The sequence below is a fragment of the Myripristis murdjan genome, chromosome 15, assembly GCF_902150065.1.
Source record: "Myripristis murdjan chromosome 15, fMyrMur1.1, whole genome shotgun sequence".
In the NCBI taxonomy this organism is placed as follows: Eukaryota; Metazoa; Chordata; class Actinopteri; order Holocentriformes; family Holocentridae; genus Myripristis; species Myripristis murdjan.
In genome coordinates this window covers 12,192,884-12,214,438 of record NC_043994.1, presented here as the reverse complement: position 1 = coordinate 12,214,438, position 21,555 = coordinate 12,192,884, and the positions used below count along the sequence as shown (strand labels likewise).

Here is a 21,555-nt window from a genome sequence, read left to right as displayed (position 1 = left end):
ATCACATCGCGGGACTGCCCACTCGCTCATTCTGTCGCTCCACCAGCACAAAACAAAATGAGGCATGAAGGAGTGCTTAGATTCTGTGATATCTGCCCCTTCTCTGTACACTTAGTCTTTTGTTTGTTTTGCTTTGTCTTCCTCCTCAAAAAGTTGAAAATGATCAGGAGCTTATTGTAGCTGTGACATTTCAGATTTTTTTTTCTTTTCTTGCTTCCTTCTTTCGTTCGGCTCATGCGTTCAATCTTGCTTTATTTCTCACCCTCTTTTTCCATGCATGCTTTATATCATGTTGGAAAGAAACCAGCCTCTTTGAGTCCAATTGAAAAATTTAAAAGGAACCAAACAGTTTAATCTTCTCCCCCTTTCCCTCTCTCAGGATGGCCTAGCTGTGCTGTGCTGCCAGTGGTCGTTCAGCAGTGAGCTACCTGGACCAGAGGTGTGTAGCAAAATCTACTCATTTTATAATATTTGGAACAGCTGACGTGAATTTGGGTTGTCATAATTTGCTATGTTAAATAAAATAAACCAAGTGCTCTTGAACATTTTATTAACTGGTTTGCAAGTATTCTAGTATAAGTAAGTATTCAATTGTATTGACTCAGCCTGTTGCCTAATTAATCATATAATATGTTGTGTATTTTATTAGTCTGCTAAGATATTATGCAGTATGTGTTTTACTTGCCAACACCCAGACCTAGTTATTTGTAAGATGTGTCCTCTGCTATGTGTTAATGTGTTTCTAAGCTTGCACGATTCAAATGCAATATCCAAATAAATAATGGCTTTATTTTTTCATGAAAGAGGCATCTATATTTTGCCACAATGCCACAATTCTGTGATTTCCCAAAGAGCGCTGTGTGTGTGGCCATTGTACCCACAAGATAAAATAAAATAAGCACTCCTAGTTTGTTCCCCTTTTCAGATTTCACCATGTGACATTTTTGTATATTTTTTGTACATTTTCTTCTACTTGTGGGATCCACTGCCGCTGAATGAATGGAAACAAGTGTTCAGTAGTCGAAGAGTCCCTCAGTAGTCACTATGTTTCCCAGTAGGTGTGTAGCAGAGGCAGCAGCAGGCAGCAGAGATGAGTGTGACCTCTTGGTTCCTGGTGAGCAGCGGGGGGACTCGCCACCGACTCCCCCGGGAGATGATCTTTGTCGGCCGGGACGACTGCGAGCTCATGCTACAGGTGAGGAGACTGATGCAAAACACACACACACATAACAGGCGCTCTCATGCAGGTGAGACAGGCGTACGCATGGACACATGAGGATACAGTACAGACACACACAGCTGCCACACACAATGGCATCTTTCTGAATCCTCTAATTCTAATAATGACGTTTTCTCCTGTGTTAGCTGCCGAGTGAGACAATGATACGGTGACCAACAGAATTAGTCTCACACTATTAGTGATGATGGAGCTGGATTTAATGCTCAGTAATCTCTCCGGGTTAAAATAATGATTGTCCATGTGCAGTGTGCTTTTGGTTGCTTAATAGGGAGAGTTTACTTCTGCTGGAGCTCAAACTGCTTTCAGAGCTCACAGCGGTGTAGCAAAGGTGCTTTTCAGCCTGTAGGTGTGCAGAGGAAGAGGGTGTCAGTCAATCAGATCAATCAGATTATAAAAGGGCCTCCTCCTATTCTGTGCATGGGTGTTTGACTTAAACAATTGTAATAAAACCTTATCTCTAAAAAAAGATGCATTTTTCTATATTTAACTTGTTGTTTTTCAGTGCACAGATGAGCCCTCAGTGTGTGTGTGTGTGTGTGTGTGTGTGTGTGTGTGTGTGTGTGTGTGTGTGTGTGTAGTGAGTGCAGTGCGGGTGCAGCTGTGCATACATACAGCAAGTGCATGTGCATGTGCTTGTGTACCTCTGATCATTGATCTATTAATAGAAAGTGGGGCAGATACCTCTTGAGTTAGATGCTATCTGACTGACTGTTCCGGTGGCTCCAGACTGTTCTCTGGCACTCATATCTGTCACGGTCGAGTAACTCCAGTGTCTGTCTCATAATCTTACTATCACGAAGAAATGCAGGACACTCGCTGATTTTAAGCCGGCATAAAGTATTAATAAACTGTAGCACTGGCTGCAGAGAATTATATTTAGCAATAAGTAGACATTGTCATTTATCTCTGCATGTCTAAATTTTGTGCCGAGAGAAGTTTCAGGCAAACGCTACAAAGACAGGATGAGGAATAAGCCTACTTGTAGACGAAGAATATTTTCACTTGGAGAGCTCTATCAAATTCTGAAAATCAGCCCGGGATGATCCACGTCTCCTCTCTTTCTCTCCTGTTTCTCTTAATCTGTGCCTCTAAAACTAGGCCTAGATTTTTATGAAAGTGATATCGAAGACTGCATATTGCCGTGGATGAAAAATTGCTCCACATTGACATTGTAATTATATTTTGGTTCTAGAATATACTGTGAATTCCTGTTTCCTGAATGAAAAAAGTCTTATTTGGATTTTATCAGTAGAGGAAAATTATCCATTTTCAGGACAGTTATTAGTAAGGCATAATTTATGGCATAAGTTTGTTTCTAATCATGCTTAAAGTCTATAAACAAAAACAGCACAATAAACTGCAGGTTTTGTAAAAAATAAGGAAACACAGCTTCTTTGTACACCCTTGCTAATGCCACATAATTTTGGGAGTCCATGCAAGAACCTTGAAGAATACTGTTTGATATATGAAGAGGCTTGTCAGCAGTGCTGTGTCTGATTCTGATCATGTTAGCCTTTCAGTCCGCTGATGCTGATTTTTTTTTTTTTTTTTTTTTTTTTATTGCTGCGTCAACTGACCTGAAGCCTCACACGCTCTGCTTGATGTGCAGTTGTAGCAGAGCTGGAAGGGAGGCTTCAAAAGAGGAGGAACTAATAAAAGTGTACTGAAACTTGAGGAGCTGAAAAGGACCTGCTTTACTTTCCAAACACTTTCTCTGATGTGTTTCTAATGACCTCAGGGTCTTCCTCTCATTCCTAGGTGTTTGTTTTCTTGGATCCTTGTAATGATTTTGCAAGACTACACGGATAAGGAAAATCCACCAAAGTGAGGACATTTTACCAACTGTGCGTGTGTGTGTGTGTGTGTGTGTGTGTGTGTGTGAGTGAGTGTGTGTGTGTGCGTGCGTGCGTGCATGCATTCTAAAAGCAGTCACTTTGTTTAGCTGCTGACAGTTTCAACCATGTGATGGTTTTAACGAGCCATGGCCTCATCACATGGCTAGTTTGTAGATGCTGCTTGTTTCATGCACCAAATTGGTCACACACACACACACACACACACACACACACCGAGGCAGACAAAGATATCAAACTTGGAAAGGATCTTATGACAGGGAACTGTCACACTGTAACTTGAGTGATTTCAGTGTAAAATGTTTCAGTGTTATCTTACAAGACCTAATGCCAGCTTGTTTTTCCATTAAATCACATACCACTCAATACTTCACACATACCTCTCAAGATAAACATGGTATTTACAAACTATGCCATCATTGGAATTTATTTATGTATCCTTTGATTTATTTCACTCCACCTAGTCTCATGTTCAGTTTTGAAAATCTTGTTTTTCTGAAAACAAGGTAATTATTCTTGACACTGCTCTGGAATCAAGTGGGATTATCTCATCTCACTGACAGATTGTTTTCACTTTTTTAAAGATTTTAAGACTAAATGACTTGTTAAGGTGAAGATTTTTGCAGTGTAATACTTCTACACCCTGAGGAAGGAATGGGGTGAGAACAGGAATACAGTCTCCATGCTGTCAGTCTGATTCAGATTTTTGTTTTTTGTAATGGACAACAAAGAAGTCAGAGAGCTTTTTCTGCCTCTGCATCATATCCTCTGTCTCATAGCTCAACTCCTCTGCACTGTGTGTGTGTGTGTGTGTGTGTGTGTGTATGTGTGTAGTTCCACCTTTGATGAATCACATTTGCCTCCCTCTTTTATCTCTTCCGCTTTCTCTCCCTCACCTCTTTCTCTCTGAGTCTCTTCATTCACACACAGGATCCTGAAGAACATGTTGGCAAAAGTACACGTGGTTATTTAAATCAGTTACTTCAAATGTGTCGTCCCCTGCCTGATACTTAAACTCTTCCCCTTTGCAGCTGCAACTTGCACATTTTTTTTTCTTCAACTCCTTCACATTTGTATTTTAAGCCGCCTGTACGGTGGTGTAATAGCATGTGTAACTATAATCAGCGGTATGTGTCTGCTCTGTCCTGTGGTGTGAAGTAAAACAGGCTGCTCACTTCTTGGACTAATCTGACTATCCTGTTTGATCTAGCCTAATCTCACTGAGATAATCTGGAGGACGGTTGGCACCCTTCCCTAAACACATCTGTCTTACTTCAGCTGTTACATACAAATATAATTTCTAATTTAGGAGAGTTTAGTGTTTAGGCACGTGGAGCAGTTTGATCAAAGTAAAATTTCATAGGAGAATTTATTAGTTATGAAACACAATCCTCAGGAAATGAGAATCGTCCTTAACAGACTACAACACAGCGGACTCATCGTACATGCATCCAGCCCTCTAAATTGTTCATTTTTTTCATTTTGATCTAATTTATTGTTTATCACTCCCTCTTTTTTCAATTTGTGATTCACAAGTCTGGCTGGGATTTTACTCTGACAAGGCTTTGATCATACAACACACGCGCACTGAATGGATTTGTCAGTCTGTGGGCTGGACCCGTGTTTATATGTACCCACAAGAGCAAAGCACCGTTTGTGCAACATGTCAAATATTACTGCAGTGATTAGCCAGGATTTGTCAGATCGAGGCTTAAAATTGAAATACTATCAGTCCAGATGATGAGCTACTCTCCAAGGAATTCCTTTAACGAAGTACACCTTGAATTTGTTGTCAAGAAAGCCACAATAGACCTTGGAATACCAAATTTTAAAAAAATGCATGAATTGGTATTGCAAAAATTATATAAAAAAGAGCAATTCTAGGACAATGTCTCACCTCGTAAGCCCGTTCCATGCATTTTTTTACTGACATGCCTTATTTGAAGGGCATTCATTCAGACAGAGTGACTCTCTTGTGAGACAGCGCGTACTTGTAGATATGTATGAAAACTATGAGACCGTGAAACATGAAAGGGAATATTTGCCAGAATCCGCAGTAGATTCCATCTTACCCCTTTCGCTGCTGATTTTTCTATCACAAAGAAGGTCACAGGGTCTTTTTCTCGAAACCACTTCTCCTCATACCAGCTGATGGGCTCATACCTGGAGACCGCAGAGAATCAATACTTTCACCCTCAGTCCTTCTGCGCTCCGCCGTTCTCTTTTGTGTGTGAAACAAAGCATTATCCAAAATCTGCCTGTGGACAATCACAGAGAACTCAACTCAAGGTCAGTTAGGCTGTTGAATAGAACATATGGGGGCTTTGTGTGTGTGTGTGTGTGTGTGTGTGTGTGTGTGTGTGTGTGTGTGTGTCAGTGTGTCGGTGTGTGTGTCCGCACATGCCATTGAAAACACAGATGCACAGAGACGTTGGCATACCAAATGCTGGCATGCTGTGAATTAACGTCTCATCACAACATTTTATCTGACATTGTAACTGTTACTTGACATTGGATGTTCATACCGCCACCAAGGTTTTGCACACAGTAGCACAGTTTCCTCCAGTGTCACACACTGCCCTCCAATGGCTTGTAGTCTAGAGTAAGAAGCAGCTGCCTTTCTCCAGGCTCACATGGCACCTGTGTGGACACAGACAGCGTTACCATAACAGCAATGTGAGACTATATTGAAGAAGAACAGCAGAAACTAACATGGGAACAGATTTAAACCGCCACAGCAACATAGCAGACTTTATCAGTGCAGACAGCATCTGAACTGAATGACCAGATCTCAGTAATCCAATAAATCAGAATATTAAATCCTGCCTCCAGCATCTTAGGAGTCCTGTTTGACCGGAGTCTTAATTTTAGCATTAAACTAAAAAGCTCGTCCGGTCATGCTTTTTCCGTTTAAGGAGCATTGCTAAAATTAGATCTCTGCTGCATTTCTGCGATTGAGAGGGGATTGTGCACATTTTTATATCATCCTGCCTTGATTATTGCAGTGATCTGTTTTACCTGCCTAAACCAAGCAGAGGTAGAATAACTCCAGTTTGCTGCAGAAATGGGACTGTATCTCCTTTTAGCATGTCATCACAGCTTGTTTTAGAATTCATTTGAAGATTTTGTTGATTATGTCTATGGCACAGCTCTGAGTTATTTTTCTGAAATTTTGATCCTGTATGAGCCTGGCACAGTTAGTAACACCTCTATTTATTTATTCCATCTCTTGTTATAGCTGGATTTATATGTTTTACCTTTTCTTCATTATTATTGTAAATACTGGTGCCATGTTATTATTGTTTTTACTTCACTGATCTTTCTGTTTTTATGTGATTTTTCCTTTGTCCTTTGTCTCTCTTTATCTGGAAGCACACACTATAATTACACTGCAATGACGAATAAAGTATAATTGAGTTTACATGCTTGTGTGTGCTTGTGTTTGCAGTCCCGCAGCGTGGATAAGCAGCATGCAGTCATCAACTATGAGGCCGGCACTGACGAACACAAAGTCAAGGACCTGGGCAGCCTGAACGGGGTGAGTAAACAAACGGAAACAGAAAAGACAAGAGACGGTGCGAGGCAGATGAAAGGATGATGAGGGAACAGAGGAGAAAAGAGCAGGATGAAGTGCAGGATGAAGGAGAAATATGAGCGACACAAAGAAAGACAGAGGGATGGTAGAGAGTGATGAGGCTGTGCTAATAAAGCCAAGAGGTTAACTTGTTGGTTTATTGGTCAACCGGCCTTCCTAGATCATTTTCTGGCTCCAAATCAATCTTGGTGTTAATTAAGATTCATATCAAGGCTGAGGTCAATTGGAATCCCAATCCAATTATACAAACCATTACTCAATCCATTTAGCTTTTTGTCTCTGTCACGGTGGTTTGCTGTCAAAGCAAATGAAGGAAATGATTACACTATGGCTGTAATGGCGCTGAAATAAAATGGCTGTAATAAGGTGATATTGTTTTGTCAAAGGATGCAGCCAACTAATTATATACATAAAAATCCAATGTTGTTGTTATGAGGACGCCCTGTTTACTGATGATGACTCTTTAAACCCATGGTGTGAGTCAGGTGGTAGCGGTGCTGCTGATGGCTCAGTGATAGCTCACCAGTTTGAATGGATGTTTTTCCAGGCCAGTTAGCCGAGAGCACATTCTTTTTTGTAACAACAGCTTGGGGAAGTAGTCGCAAGGAAGTTAGATCGACCCACACGTACAGCTCGCAGCAGGGTCCGGTGCAACTACGGTCTTATTTTCACAAGGGAAGTTGGATGTTATGAAAGCTACTGGAGACGTACCTTGCATTACCTCGGGCCTAGTGAACTATTTAAATAGCTTCCCGACAATACACGTCAAGGTTGATGGCAAAAAGTAAGGGCTGCTTTCTAAATCCTGCATTTTGCATCAATGATCAAACAATGAAAAACAATGAACAATCACAGAAAAAACGGTCAAAGAAGAGTGGGAGATGGAAATTTTAAGTCTGACAGTATCCTTCTGCTTGAAAGGCACTCTGAGAAATGCTCGAAATCGCTAACTGAAGCAGAAATAGTTGAAACAGGTTGAGGGAAAGCAGGTACACAAAAATGTAAACTCCAGCATTTTATCACAAAATTATTTCTGGAACTGAACATTACTAATTGATGATATTGATTTTCCTTTCGGCTGTACTATACTAAGGCTTAGATATACCTCTTTTCTTTAACTAAGGCAGTAAAAGTATGATATTATTAACTTGAGGAACAAATATCACCCTTCTTGGACACCCTACATCTCTGATAACGTCTAACTCAGTAAACACCAGCATAGAGATGTAGCGTTCCCGCCACCACATGGTGTGAGTCATGCGTTTAACAGTTTTTGCAGTGATTCACTCTCAGTTGTAGACCACTGGCTTAGATAGATTTAGATCCCATATCCTCCCTGCCTCTCAGACAGGAAGCCAGGGTCAGAACCACTTCCTGCTGTGTCATTAGCCATTGGCTGAGATCCTTCTTTTGTGGTAGTGACAGCCAGATTCACAGGAAGTACTCTCCCGCTGAGTCAGTGGATGTTAAGAGGTTTGACACGGTAGTGAGCAACAAGCCTGAGTGTAACCAAAAGTGCCTCGTGTTGTGGCAGAGTCGCCATTTACTACCTCAGAGGAGACGTTTCATTGCCACAACTGGCTTATCAGGCTGTTGTGATTTCGTCTAACTGGAGGGCAGAGGGGAATGTTTTATTACCGCAGCAGTGAAAGTGTGATTGAGTTTCATTTGCAGCCGAGTGAAACCTGATCTGCCTCAGTGCTGCATACTCAAGGAGGGGTGAAGGAGAGGGAAGTGGGAGAGGGATGGGAGGGGGCAGAGCAACAAGAGAGAGAGAGAGAGAGAAAGAGAGAGAGAGAGAGAGAGAGAGAGAGAGAGAGAGAGAGAGAGGAAGACAGTGATTTTTCACTCTCAGGGCATTTTTCCAAGCTGTGTCCACCACCTGACAGCTTCCTATAAAGGAACACCAGAATAGGCTGACTCAACTGTGCATCTTGGCCAGCTGCATCATAAGACCTCCCTGACCTCATGGTTTTAGTTTTACTTAATTATTATTGCACATAATTAAAAAAAAATGCATAAAACAAAAGTATACTTAATACAGCACATGCAGAACTTAGACCTCAGCGGTTTTCATGCTACTTTTTTCTCAGCAATCTTGTTAGTGATGATATATTTGTCTTTCATTTATAATATGTTATTTATAACACTATAAAGTTAGTTACTTATATTATATGTTCCTTTAGATGCTAATGAGCATAGCCTTGCTGTACTCGATGTAGTGGTTACTGAACAGTAGTTTTATCATGCTGCTGCAAACTGTGGTTTTGAAGGACAACAGCAGCAGCAGCAAACACAGCCAATTGAAAAAAAAACAACATTTGAAGCCGCAACAAACATGTCAGAAATATTTTCAGTATCCACAACAGAATGCGACATAACATGTTCATTTTTGCTGTTTTACTGTGCTCTCAGGCTACTCCTTACGTTGGAACTATTTTGTTTGTTGAAGAACGGCAGGATTACTGTGCTCTGGAGTCTGTTTGCATATCATGCCACAGCATAGGCCACCTACAAGTTTTTATGTCATTATATATCAGACTGTGATGTGTCTGTAACATGTTGCGTAGCCAGAGAAACTGAGAAAAAACAGGACCTCAGTTTTCTGAAATTGTTTAGGTACTTAGTTTCCCATCGTTCTATGTGCTACACTGAGCATCAAGCCAAAAACAGTATGTTAGGGTGCAGCTAATTAAAAAAAGGTGTGCCTTACGAAGGCAGGAGAGGAGAGGAAAAAACGGTGTTTACAAGCACAGTGAGCTACATAACTGGACCAGCTTAGCAATACATGGAGAGGAGACCTGCCAAAGAAATGGCAAAGAAAAAGAGAAAAAGGAATTAATATACTCCCATAAGAAAACCGTCCCCGCCCCTGTGAGGATGGAGGCCTGGAATCAACCGAGCACTGTCCCTCAGCAGCTGCAGTTTTTAGATTTCGCAAACCCATGATGCAATTGTGGCACAGCCTTTCGTGAAACCCAGACTTAGGAAACATCAGGAAATATCGGAGCAGAGTTTCTATTTCCATTCAGTGTCTACCTATGGAACAAGTAAATTGGATCTATGTTATTTTGTGGTATTGCCCTCCTTTAAATGTCCTTGTCACAGGTACAGTTCATGTCAGAAACATGGACTCTACCTCTTCCCAAGATAAATAATGCTAACGGCTTTTTGCTAAATTCAGGTTTGTGGTTATTGATTGGCGTTTTCTCGTGTGTCCTGCCTCCTCCTCCTCCTGCAGACCTTTGTAAATGACGTCCGTATCCAGGAGCAGATGTACATCACTCTGAAGTTGGAGGACAAGCTCAGGTTTGGATATGATATCCTTTCACCTGGCCTGGACTATTACTTTAAGTTAGCACCTTGCCTAATAACCTGTGTCCCAGTGGGAACCAGTGTGTTGTCCTGCCATGTCCTTTTACCTCCCCTATTTTCCGACTGTCCTCTCTGTGTACTACCTGAAATCATTGCCCTAGGTACAGAATGACTGCCTTTGTCTGTATGTTACTAACTATAGGTTATGCCCATTAGTACGGAGGCCTTAGCCTACAGCAACCGCAGCCTGTATATTATTTCAGTTTAAAATAATTCAAAAGTTCATATGCCACAATAGCTTAAACACATACAGACAATCACTCCATGTATGGACATACAAGAGTGTAGTGAGCACTGTCACCTGACCTTTGTCACATTTTGTCCACTACTTTTATTAGTGCTGCAGTGATCTCAATTTAACATCCAGCTTTAGTATATCATGTGCAGGGAAGTGGTGTCTTTATGTGTTTGTGTGTGTGTGTGTGGGTGTGTGTTTGTGTGTGTGTGTGGGTGTATGTGTATGAAGGTTTTGCTGTTGTTGCCAGTGTTTCCTTAACCAGTTTGTCTCACATACCAACCTGTTCACGGTGGTGAGAGGAGAGCTCACAGTGCCTGAGGAGGCTCTCAAGGTACGAACATAGACACATACACACCGTCTGTCTGTCTAAAGATGCATGCACACACTCACACTGCTCCAGACACAATCCACTGCAACATTTATTTCCAGAAAACATATTCCTATAACACACACAGCCAAGCCTGAAATACATCCCACAAACTTGATTAGACAGCATAACACAATACAAAATACTGTGAGACAAGACAACACACTGTAGGTCAGTGTGCAGTGTTTAAAGTTTAATGTGGTACACCATTGTGTTATACAGTTTCAGTCTCACTTTATATTCTCTTTTTCCCTTCATCTCCCTGCAGCATGAAAAGTTCACCAGCGGTCTCCAGCTGAGCAAGAAGCCGTCCAACGGTGAAACCGCTACAACCACAGCCAAGTCTCCCACTAAGACGCCAACCAAGACACCCAAATCCCCCAGTGGTGGCACCCCGAGGCCAGGGGAGAGCAGGGCAGCAGAGAGGGTCCCCTCCTCCTCAGAGCCTCCCTCTAAATCTGCTGACGCTCACAAAGGAGAGGATAGGATAGGAGGTGAGAGAGTTATCTGTTGTTAGTATCCACTGTGTGGCAAAACTATCAGCTGCGGAGACTATTTACATTCTTTCCTCAAGTTTCAGATTTATTGAATGCCACTACTTGGGTTGTAAAACAAAACATAAATCTTTTGCTTGTTTTTCCCTCTCACAGCAAATGGGCTCGGTTTACTTTACAGTACACAAGCAATGGCTCAAATTAAAGTTGTGAGCACCACGTTGTTAATCCAAACACCCCAATTTCACAGAGCTGTATTTATCTTGTAGAGGCTGAGTTGAATTTGTTTCGAAGAGGCCGAGTGGTCCAGTTGCAAAGTAAAACTTCTCTCTCTGTGGGCGGCTGAGTGTATACAGCTGGTTTTGTCGCTTCTCTTCTTTATAAGTATTTGCGCATTTTTACAGTTTATTACCTGGGGCAGCTCTTTTGACATAATCGGCTGGTGCTGGAGATTCACATGCATGAAATGATAAATGGATGTAATTAATTTTCCAGTGCACTTTGCACCAATGATTAATGGCTCTCTTTGACACATGGCCCAGTGGTCTTTTTTGAGAAAAGGGGAGGGTTGAAATGGTAACAGAGAAGGAGGGTCTATCACAGAATAACTTTGCTTTACAATGGCCTTATTCAAGTGGAAAGGGATTTTTAACACTACACACTAATACTCTGCAAGTATTTAATGAAAATTAACCAAATACATTGTATAATACACTTACAAGGGTATAACATCACAGTCTAAGCACAAAGCATGTCAGCACAATCTACTTAAGGAAGGGCTTTAAAGGAAAAAAAGACGGTTCAGATGTTGGATATTATTACTTTGTGAAGCTCAGTGCATTCTGCTGCATCATCTACCGCCTCATCCATTTCTGCTTTAGGCAGTGATTTCCCACGTTTCCCAGAATGAGGGTGTTTTCTGCGCTTTAATAATGCAGGTGGAGATAGCAATAGTAATTTTTTTCCACCAGAAAAGAAGATGTAGAGGCTGTAAGCTGTGGCTGCATTGCATTATAGTCCATTGAGGCTGCGGTTGACAGAGAAATTAGTATCTCTCCCTCTCTCTGTGTCACTGTTGAACCAAAATCCAGAAGGACGGCAGTACTATTTGATACTTAGATTAGATTCAATTAGCCTTTATTATTGAGAGAAATTCATCTTGGGAATTTGAGAGACCACAGTTAACAGGTAACAATGAACAACACGTCCATATACACTCAAAACATATATGTTAAAATATTGTATATTCCTTTAATTGAGGAAACCAAAACCTAACATTTACTGTTGATGAGGTGAATTTTTTTTCTGCCACCAAATTCTGTTATAAAGGAAGTTGCGGTGTTGCTTACCTTTGCAGGTGCTCCACACACATAAGAAAAATACACCACCAAACATCAAAACTGGCTGAAATGTCAGTGTTTTTTTAAATGTCTTTAATCGTTTTAGGCTGGATGTTTCCTTTAAGTAAGTAGGGCAACACACTGGAATAAAGGCTATTGTAGAGTGTGGTTTGATGTTGTGTCGGCCCAGCAGGGGTTAGATATTGTGACAAGAGAATTAATGGTCTTTAACCACCACACAACATGCATTAACTCTGTTTCGCCATGACCTTGGTTTAGATTTGACATTTCCCCAACTTACTGACAACACTGACCAGGCCTGTTGTCCTAGCAGGGGTCCTGGCTAAGCTGCAATGCAGATGTTGAAACAGGCCACATGGGGCTTGTCTGTTTACACAGATTAACCAGTAACAGGGTCATGAAGTGCCCGCATACTGCACAGTATCTAACCCATATGCCGCTGCCACGTTCTTAAAAATGCATCAGTGCATATGCACAGATGCACATGCTGGTACGTTTGCACGCGAGCATGCCAATGTGTGCACAGTGTTGCAGCACATGGCACCTCATCCCATCTGCTCCCCATGTTTCGTAATGACACAGTCTCTCTGGTTCTGTGCATGTAACCCCACATTTGCTACTGTAATATCATCCAGATTTATTATTTCTCCAAGTAAACAGATATTTTCAATAGCTTTTAGATAGAAGACCCCTTACTTACTTAATTTGGCACTGTACATGTATCATCATCTTCTTTACAGTGATGAAACTTGCACTGCACGGGATAAGGGGTACTCCAAAAAAATTAAATATGTGGCAAAGCAGGCAGCTGGTTAGTAAGAGATCCTCCCTCGGATACTGTGGAGGAATGTGTTTTGTGAGCCAAATCCGTTTCGACTCAAGGAAAAGTGGGTAAAGGAAGAGGATCGGAGCAGGGAGACGTTACCACAGGAAGCTCAACCTCATGTCTTTTCATTCCTTTCTGTAATCTGTGTGGAGGGCAGCAGGGACATGTGGGAAGTCCCATTTTATTTTAACTTTGTGTGTGTGTGTGTGTGTGAGTGAGAGAGAGAGAGAGAGAGAGAGAGAATAGAAATAAAGTTTCTTACAGAAAGTGACAAAGAGAGAGAGAGTGTGTGTCAGTCCTGCTAAAGTTCTGTAAGTAGGTCGGTGGTGCAACTAATGCCGACCAGACCAGATCTCCCAGTGAGGGGAATTAACACACACACACGCATACACACACTCATAGAGATGCATACATAAAACAGCTGGGTTCACTTTGTGGCATTATAATACAAAGACCAACTTATCTATGCAGCTTGTGGTACAGACAGTACATAAACATGTTAAATATTCATCAGTGCCCATGATTAAAGCTACAGTAATACCGCTTTCTGCAAAATGTATTGAAATGTATATATGTGTGTGTGTGTGTGTGTGTGTGTGTGTGCATCAGGAGACATTGCAGCACTGCATCGTGGGACCCCCCTGTACGGCCAGCCATCCTGGTGGGGCGATGGTGATGCAGATGATGAGAACTCCTTCAAACAGGAAACCAAGTCATCCTGCAAAAAACACGACAGCTCTGCATCAGGTAGGAACTTTTTTTTTTTTTTTTTAATATTAACTTCCCACTAACAGAACATGTCATCTCTGAGCTGTGCTGTAATTCAAACACTGTGTACTGGTACATGGACACAGGTCCATTAACACTCAAAGTGCTGGTGTGTTACAGAAATGTCAAATTTCTGAAACATTGCTGTTTAGGAATTAAGGAAGGTCGACTGATTTTTCACATATTGCCCCTGCATTTCTCTTATTTGAATCACAATATGGCCAAGTGCAATATCCATATTGCAGGAGCTGCAATTTTTTAATAAAGGAAAAATGTATTTCAATGTGGTGCTATAGATATGCCCTGGCCTAAAAAAATGTGTCTACAGACAGAAAAAACATGTTTGTTTACTGTAGAACCGAGCAAAAGTAACATTGTCATGATTTTACTGGATTAGGTGAAAATGAAAATTATGATGCAAAAATGATGATTCAGTAATCATATGGCAATTGCATTATCTGTCAGAATAATTGCGATGTGTTTTTTTTTTTAACCATATTCTTCAGCTCTACATTTCACAATGCATTATCAGAAAAATGTAAGACATAAAAATGAATGAAGTAAGAAAAATAAATGAATGAAATGGTGCAGCTGAACATAGACACCAACATGGTTTGTGCTGGACACAAACTGGTAATGTAGATAAAAAGCTGCAGGAAACCTTAAAGCGTCTGCCAGTTGACCAGGTTTACATGTAATAGAGTGAAATCTAATTCATCTCCACTTCTTGATTTCACGGTCAACTTATTTTTGGAAGATTATTATAGGATTATATTATTATATTCTGCAAACAGTGGTAGTATATAGATGTTGTTTGTGCCGGGTTGATTCATGCAGTATAGGGCAGAGTATTTTGTCCCTGTAGTGAAATGGAAGCTTGATCTTAATGCCCCCAGCCCCAGTTTATCTGCTCTGTTTGTACTGGAGTTAATGGCCAGCTGGACTCTGTGTGTATCTGTGTGTGTCTGTGTCTGTGTGCGTGTTTGTGAGCAAGCCTGCCTGTGTGACAATGTATGTCCAAATGCACACAAAGGGTTTTTCTGTGCATTTACGCATGTGGCTGTTTGCCTCTGTGTGTGTATAGTGGCCGTTGGGTTGGGGGATCCCGTTAACTGGCGGGGGGCAGTCGGAGTAACAGGATTAGAGGCTACACCAATAGAATAACAGCTTGGTGATATAAACCCATTCTGTGCCAGGCCGGTCTAGTCGGGGCCAGTCTTGTCCAGGGGCATGGGGGGAGGTTAACCAGACACAACCACTAGAGCGGACTGAAGCTTTCCTCAAGGCTCTTGTCACATCTGGATGGAGCAGAGTCGGGGATACTTTGCTCATCTTAAGCACATGGATCAGTCGGGAACTATTTTCTATATGTTGCACCACGCAGATTTGCTGGGGCGTTGCTTGCTGACTGCAGAAAATGCACATTTCCATTAGAGAGAGATTAGAAAAAGTCTTGTCAATTTCGCGTAAACCCATGCAAGCGTGGTGATTTGGATCCGTGGAAGCTTTCCAAGACTTGCGCAAATGGGATTGGGTACTTCAGTCATGGAAATGGGTGAGTAGAGAGTATTTTGCCTCGTTGGAACATCAGGTTTTAGGTTTATGCTGTGAAGCAGCGTGTGTGCCTGGGGTTGTGGCAGCGTTTATCATGTGTTTATTTAGCTTACATGGATCTCAGCATCAAAAGAAGATCTTATCAGTGTACTTGTTTGCCAAAGTGTGAGTGTGTCCTCTATAGCTGTCCTGACGAATTGGTAACATCAGACGTGACTGGAGGGGAAGCAAAGTAGAGACAGAGACGTCTGGGGAGGCAAGAGATTCTGTGTCAGTTTATGTGTGTATATTTTGTGTGTGTATGTGTGTTTGTGTGTATAAAGGAGCGCTCCCTTTCTCCTTCCCAGTGAATAGGCTGTGTTGTCGGAGCCCCCCCCCTACACCCCCCTCCATGTGTATTGTCCATCAGGCCGATTGGGTTACGCCATTGCACCAGGCCCCTCATACCCGCCTCCCCTTTCCTTAACACACGCTGATACACATACACACACAGCGCTCAGACAGATCACTCTCTCTCTCTCTCGACATTGCTGGGGCGGTCATTAGCTAATCATTCTCTCACTCTTCAGTAAGTATCATTTTAAATTCCTCCTCTACTCTGACTAATGGAACAGGGCTTTTAATTTGAAGTAGTGTTGTTTTCTTTTTCTTTTTTTTTTTAAACGATTTTTAAACGATTTTCATGAAGTGTTTTAGCTCTCTTTTAGCTTTTAAAATAGACATTACAGGGCAGTGAATATGCAGTTTGCTGTTGTTTGCATGGAAAATAATTTTGTCATTTGAAGCCTTTGTTATAGATTTTTATCTTGAATCCCACTGGCCTTACCACAGATCCTAAAGTCTGTAAATGTGTAGACTGAGACTGTCATTAATATGGTGGTGGGCGTTGTCAGTTTTACCCTTTGTGGGTAATAAGCTCTAAACGACCATGCTGTTATCATGATGGACATGAGAGACATGGAACAAAAAACACTAGAACCAGAAACTGGAAGTTAAAGCACAGACACAGTTGACGTATACAGTATGATCTTTATTTAAATGACATTACACACTTCTGTGAAACTTTATTTCAAGTATAACCAGGTGCTTCCCAGACAAGTCGTGTGACTCCCTGTGACATCAGTGGAAGCTTTGACAAATGATTAACGTTATAGTATTAATAAGATATGGGAAGTTCAGCCAGTTTGTCATGGAAGGAGTAGAAAATGACAGAAATACATGTGCATAATTATATCTGTCTATCTATCTATCTATCTATCTATCTATGTATCTGTCTATCTATCTATCTATCTGAATTCTGTATTTGTCACTTATTTTGTGTTTGTAGTGTTTGCATTTAATTTTGCACCTTGAAAAACCTCTTCTTCCATGACTTGATGGAAATGCTGGAAAAATGAACACTATATTGACACTAGTACAAGTCTAATTTCATGCAGGCCTGTTTGCACTGCACACACAGTATTACGTGCTCAGTTTATTCTCTGCATCTTGAGCATCAATCTGCATATTTCATTTGATGTCAAGCACCTCATATTTGCTCTCTGTTTAAATCCGTGTTGCAAATCTTCCCAAACTTGCAGAGCAGCTTACGCTGGCAAGAGCTTATCTTGTTTCAAAGACGAGTCTAAAGAGAAGTTTTGAGTATCTCAGTTCAGCTGATAATACTGAAGTGGAATATGACTGTTAACTGTGAACACTGTATTCTGGAAAGATTGTGCTGTGATCAGGGCTCCTTCAGGGATTCAAAATGTTCTCCAAATATTGAAACCTGTCACAAGGAAATTTACATCACAATGTTTTAAAGTTGTCATTCAGTTCTCCTGTCAGTTTCTGTTTATTATATCTTTTTGCCATTTGCCATATGTTCCTGCATTTGCTCCCCAACATGAAGCAGATGCTCCCTCTAATTTCCAAAAGTATCATTTATCATATTCAGATCCCACAGAGGCACTGGTTGTTAATATGAACAGATGAGGATATAAGTGCTCCATATTGTGTATTACTGAATGCCCCAAAGCAGATTTTGGCTCCAGCACTTCTTGTCTTGACTGACTCACTTGACACGTGTGTGTGTGTGTGTGTGTGTGTGTGTGTGTGTGTGTGTGTGTGTGTGTGTGTGTGTGTGTGCGTGCTTGACAAAGAGGGACAGACATGGAGAAAGAGAGTGACAGAACATTTGTGTGCTTGTTTGCGTAGCATCTGTAGTTTGTAGAGCTGCATGTTCCCTCAAATAGAGACAGTAATTCTGATGAATGGCAACCCAGGCTCCGAGCAGAGCACACCCTGATTGAATTGGTCCCTATGTGCTCAGGCTTGACCTTTCCCCTTCAACTTCCAATAATTACCGATAGTGATTAGCTCTCACTGTGATATTAGGATATTAAAGTGATAAATGCGTCAGAGATAGAAATATAGATGGAGGTAGCAACGGACTGTTTTCCCATAAGAACATTCATTTCTGTACCTTGTAAGAGGAACTGAACTGATGAAAAATGAAGAAGTGAAGACTTGTTACTCATAAGTTTAGAAATATGACCTCACACAGCACTGTTTTCTCACAGAAATAATTCACTTTCAAAAAGCTTTATCAGAATGAGAGTTGAAAAAGAAACACTGGGAAAACCAGATACTTAATTAACATAAATTGCAATGTAATCTCTTAATGTTTTTTTTTTTTCCAACTTCAGACAGCAGAGAGGCACGTCGAGGAGAGAAGGGTAAAGAGGAAGGTCTTCATGCGTCCACCGGCCACGATCCCAGCTACTTTGAGATCCCCACTAAGGACGGCCACATGGCCACTAACGGCATCCACGAGATCCCCACCAAGGACACGGAGGGCACCGCCACTAACCTTCATGCCACCGCAGGTGAAATATATCTGCTATACTTTATAATGAAACTGACAAAACAAAACTTCGTCTACATTAGATTATACACCTCTCTCTTTAGTATCTGCCAGGGTTTTTGCCTGATAATTTGTATGTTCTTTGTCTTTTAGAGTTTCAAGTGAGTGTAACGTTATGGTGGTTATGTGATCAGTAAAAAACTGTATTTCATTACAATACAGTGTTGTCGAGGGAAAGCCTTCTGTCTCCAAAATGCCAGATAAAGCTAAAGCTTATAGAGTTTCATATAGGGAATGGCAGATGGTGAAATGAGTCAAAAACAGCTGGAAATTCACCTCCAACATGTTTATCGTCTTCGGCAAAAGAGAAAACAAATGGAGCATGCTAGGAAGGGGAGGGAGAGGGCGGGAAGGTCTTTGCAAGAGATAGCATCAGGGTTTATGGGAAATGCCTTAATTTTGAGAAGCAAATAGCATTGACCACAGCACTGGTGTAAGGTACAGGCTACCAGTTGTCTGAACTGTGGTCTCATCTAAGATGTTTACAGTAATTGTAGCATGGTCTCACCATTACTGTAATCAGTAGGTGATTTGTTATTTTTTAACAGGGGGTGGGCCAGTGGGAGCATCTGCCCTGCTCCCACACTACCAGCCAACACACACACACACACCCACACATACCCATGCACAATGCCCAAAGGTCATTGTTGCAGAATGCCTTAACCATAACTGAGGCATTTGTTACTCTACTCTGTGATTTATTTGAAAAGAGGAAACTTAAACTGAGAGAAGGGCGGGACTGAGAGAAAAAAATGCAATTACAAATCCATCTGCTACTTCAGCACCATGGACAGCATCACGGGTTTATCAATACACAGCACAGTCAGGTCACTGATATTTCAGAGCCACGGTCGGGGCCCCAGATTCTAACTTGGACAAACCTCAGTCAGATAAAGGATCAATGAGGCAGGCAGACTAGACTAACACATTTAGCTAAACAACCCCTCTGCCCCTGCACTCTCTCTGTTGCTAGGGAAAGGAGAGCAGGGCAACAAGAGGGATGCATTTTGGTCATTTTGCTAACAAGGGGGATGAGATACTCCAATGACTGGCTACTGACAAGACTTTAATTGTCTGCTTCCTAGCTCAAGGCCACGCCTCCTTTACCATAGAGTTTGACAACGCCTCCCCGGGGAAAGTCACCATCAAAGACCATGTGTCAAAGTTCAGCACCGACCACCACAGATCTCGATCCAAGAAGAGCGGAACAGGAAGTGGAGGAGGAGGTGGGAGAGACTTGAGCACGCTGCAAGCCGCCATGATGGCATCGGAGAGCAAAGTGGCCGATTGGCTGGCCCAGAACGACCCCACTCTGGTGCGCAGCGAGTCGACGGAGGACGACAGCAAGAGCATCAAGAGCGACGTTCCTGTCCATCTCAAGAGGCTGAAAGGTGGAAGTTATTCTCTATTTCTGAGCATTTCTCTCACTCATGTATTGTGTATAAGAGGCAACATCATCCTGCTCTCTTCATCTCTGGCTGTTTTTAATGTTGTTTTGGACGTCTCCTCTTTTTTCTTGGTTTCTTTCTGTCTTTCCTCTCATTTCCCCCCACACATTTGACCATCTTCTGACCCCCTCTCTATTTTTTATCTCCCTTATTCTTAGTCATCATTTCTACTCTCCTTGTTTTCCTCTCTCTTTTCATCTGCCATAAAACAGCCTCGTTTACACTCTCTCACTGCAGTATCCTCTTATAAGCCTTTATCATTTAAGATGAATTATCATTAGTGTTATGATACTTTATTATTGCATTATTTCATGCTCTCTCAGCCCTCCATTTGTTCCCCACACCACTGGCTGTTTCTTTGTTAGGACCGGGGGTTTTGCAGTGCTAGCCAAGCTGGAGGATTAGCAGCTAGCAGACAGGAACACTGAAACCCCAATCTTCTTCTCTGCTCCTGTGACAGCCAGCAACGAGGCTTAGCATGAGCAGCACAGTAGGGTAGTCTACTGCCATTCATCACCTACCTCCCCCATTGAATTTCACTTCACACAGTACAGGCACAGTATCTAGTGTGCCGAAGCACATGCATTCATAATTTCATGCCTGTTAATGCCTTGCTGGAGGTGATTTTTGCCTATTGGACCCTCACTGTGGACATCTAAATCTTTATTTTCCTATATGGGCATGTGGATAATGCATCCTCGGGGTAAGGCTGATTGCTATGACAACTTGTGCTGTTCGGTGCATGCTTATTTGTTTCTTTGTTCCGTTTACCTGCAAGCCGCCAGCTGCTGAGTAGGCTCCTGCTGCCAAGAGTTGTTGTGGGAATGGACTGGTCTGTGCTAAGCTAGGCTAGGCTATGCTATGTGCTGCAGGTAGAGAGAGAGAGAGCTTGATGCTAGGCTAGGCATTGCTAGGCTACTTTCTAAACATGGTTTGATTAAATTGGCGGCAATTTATGATGTTACTGACAGGTATGGGGGGATGGAGTGGCAGACAGGAGCTGATGAAAATGGAAATCTATGAGGCAGGGTTGGAAGGCAGAAGAGTTAATTCATTAGTCCACTACATGTGTGTCAAGTGGCTGACTGAGTGGCTGACCTAACTGATGACTGTGTGGCTAAGTGGCTGACTGACTTGCTGACTGGTTGACAGTGCAAGTGCAGTCTCTCCGGTTAAAGGTGTGGCTCCTGGGCTGTGCTCAGCAGTGCTGGCTGGTACTATGTGAAATGTGGATATTTCAATAGCTGAAGGAAGAGTGGGAAATGAGAAAAAGGTAAGGTGTGGTTCTGGACTAGAGCTGCGACAGGAGTTAAATGGAACGGTAACCAAGAAATCAGTCAGACCGAGGAGGAGGGAGGAAAGAAAAGGAGGGTGTGGTGAGCAGGACGAAAAAGGAGGAACAGGAGAGCGTGGAAAGACAGCAGGTGGACAGCTGGATGGAAAGCTGTGCATTGATGCCTACAGTGGCAGCAGTGGATGTATGAGAGGAGAAAAGCAGGTAGGGAGGAGGGAATGCGAGGCACAGGAAGGC

General features: G+C 42.0%; 1 protein-coding gene across 1 annotated transcript in view; it reads left to right on the top strand.

Moving 5' to 3' along the window:
- The first annotated feature begins 382 nt into the window (after window positions 1–382).
- The window catches only part of cep170aa (centrosomal protein 170Aa), a 39,675-nt gene continuing 18,502 nt past the window's right edge, over window positions 383–21,555 (top strand). Inside the window, 9 exon segments of the mRNA XM_030070757.1 lie at window positions 383–439; window positions 1,059–1,195; window positions 6,542–6,631; window positions 9,930–10,008; window positions 10,574–10,632; window positions 10,937–11,162; window positions 13,959–14,096; window positions 18,359–18,538; window positions 19,662–19,967. Of these exon segments, the coding sequence (XP_029926617.1) occupies window positions 1,091–1,195; window positions 6,542–6,631; window positions 9,930–10,008; window positions 10,574–10,632; window positions 10,937–11,162; window positions 13,959–14,096; window positions 18,359–18,538; window positions 19,662–19,967 (1,183 nt within the window). The 5' untranslated portion in view covers window positions 383–439; window positions 1,059–1,090.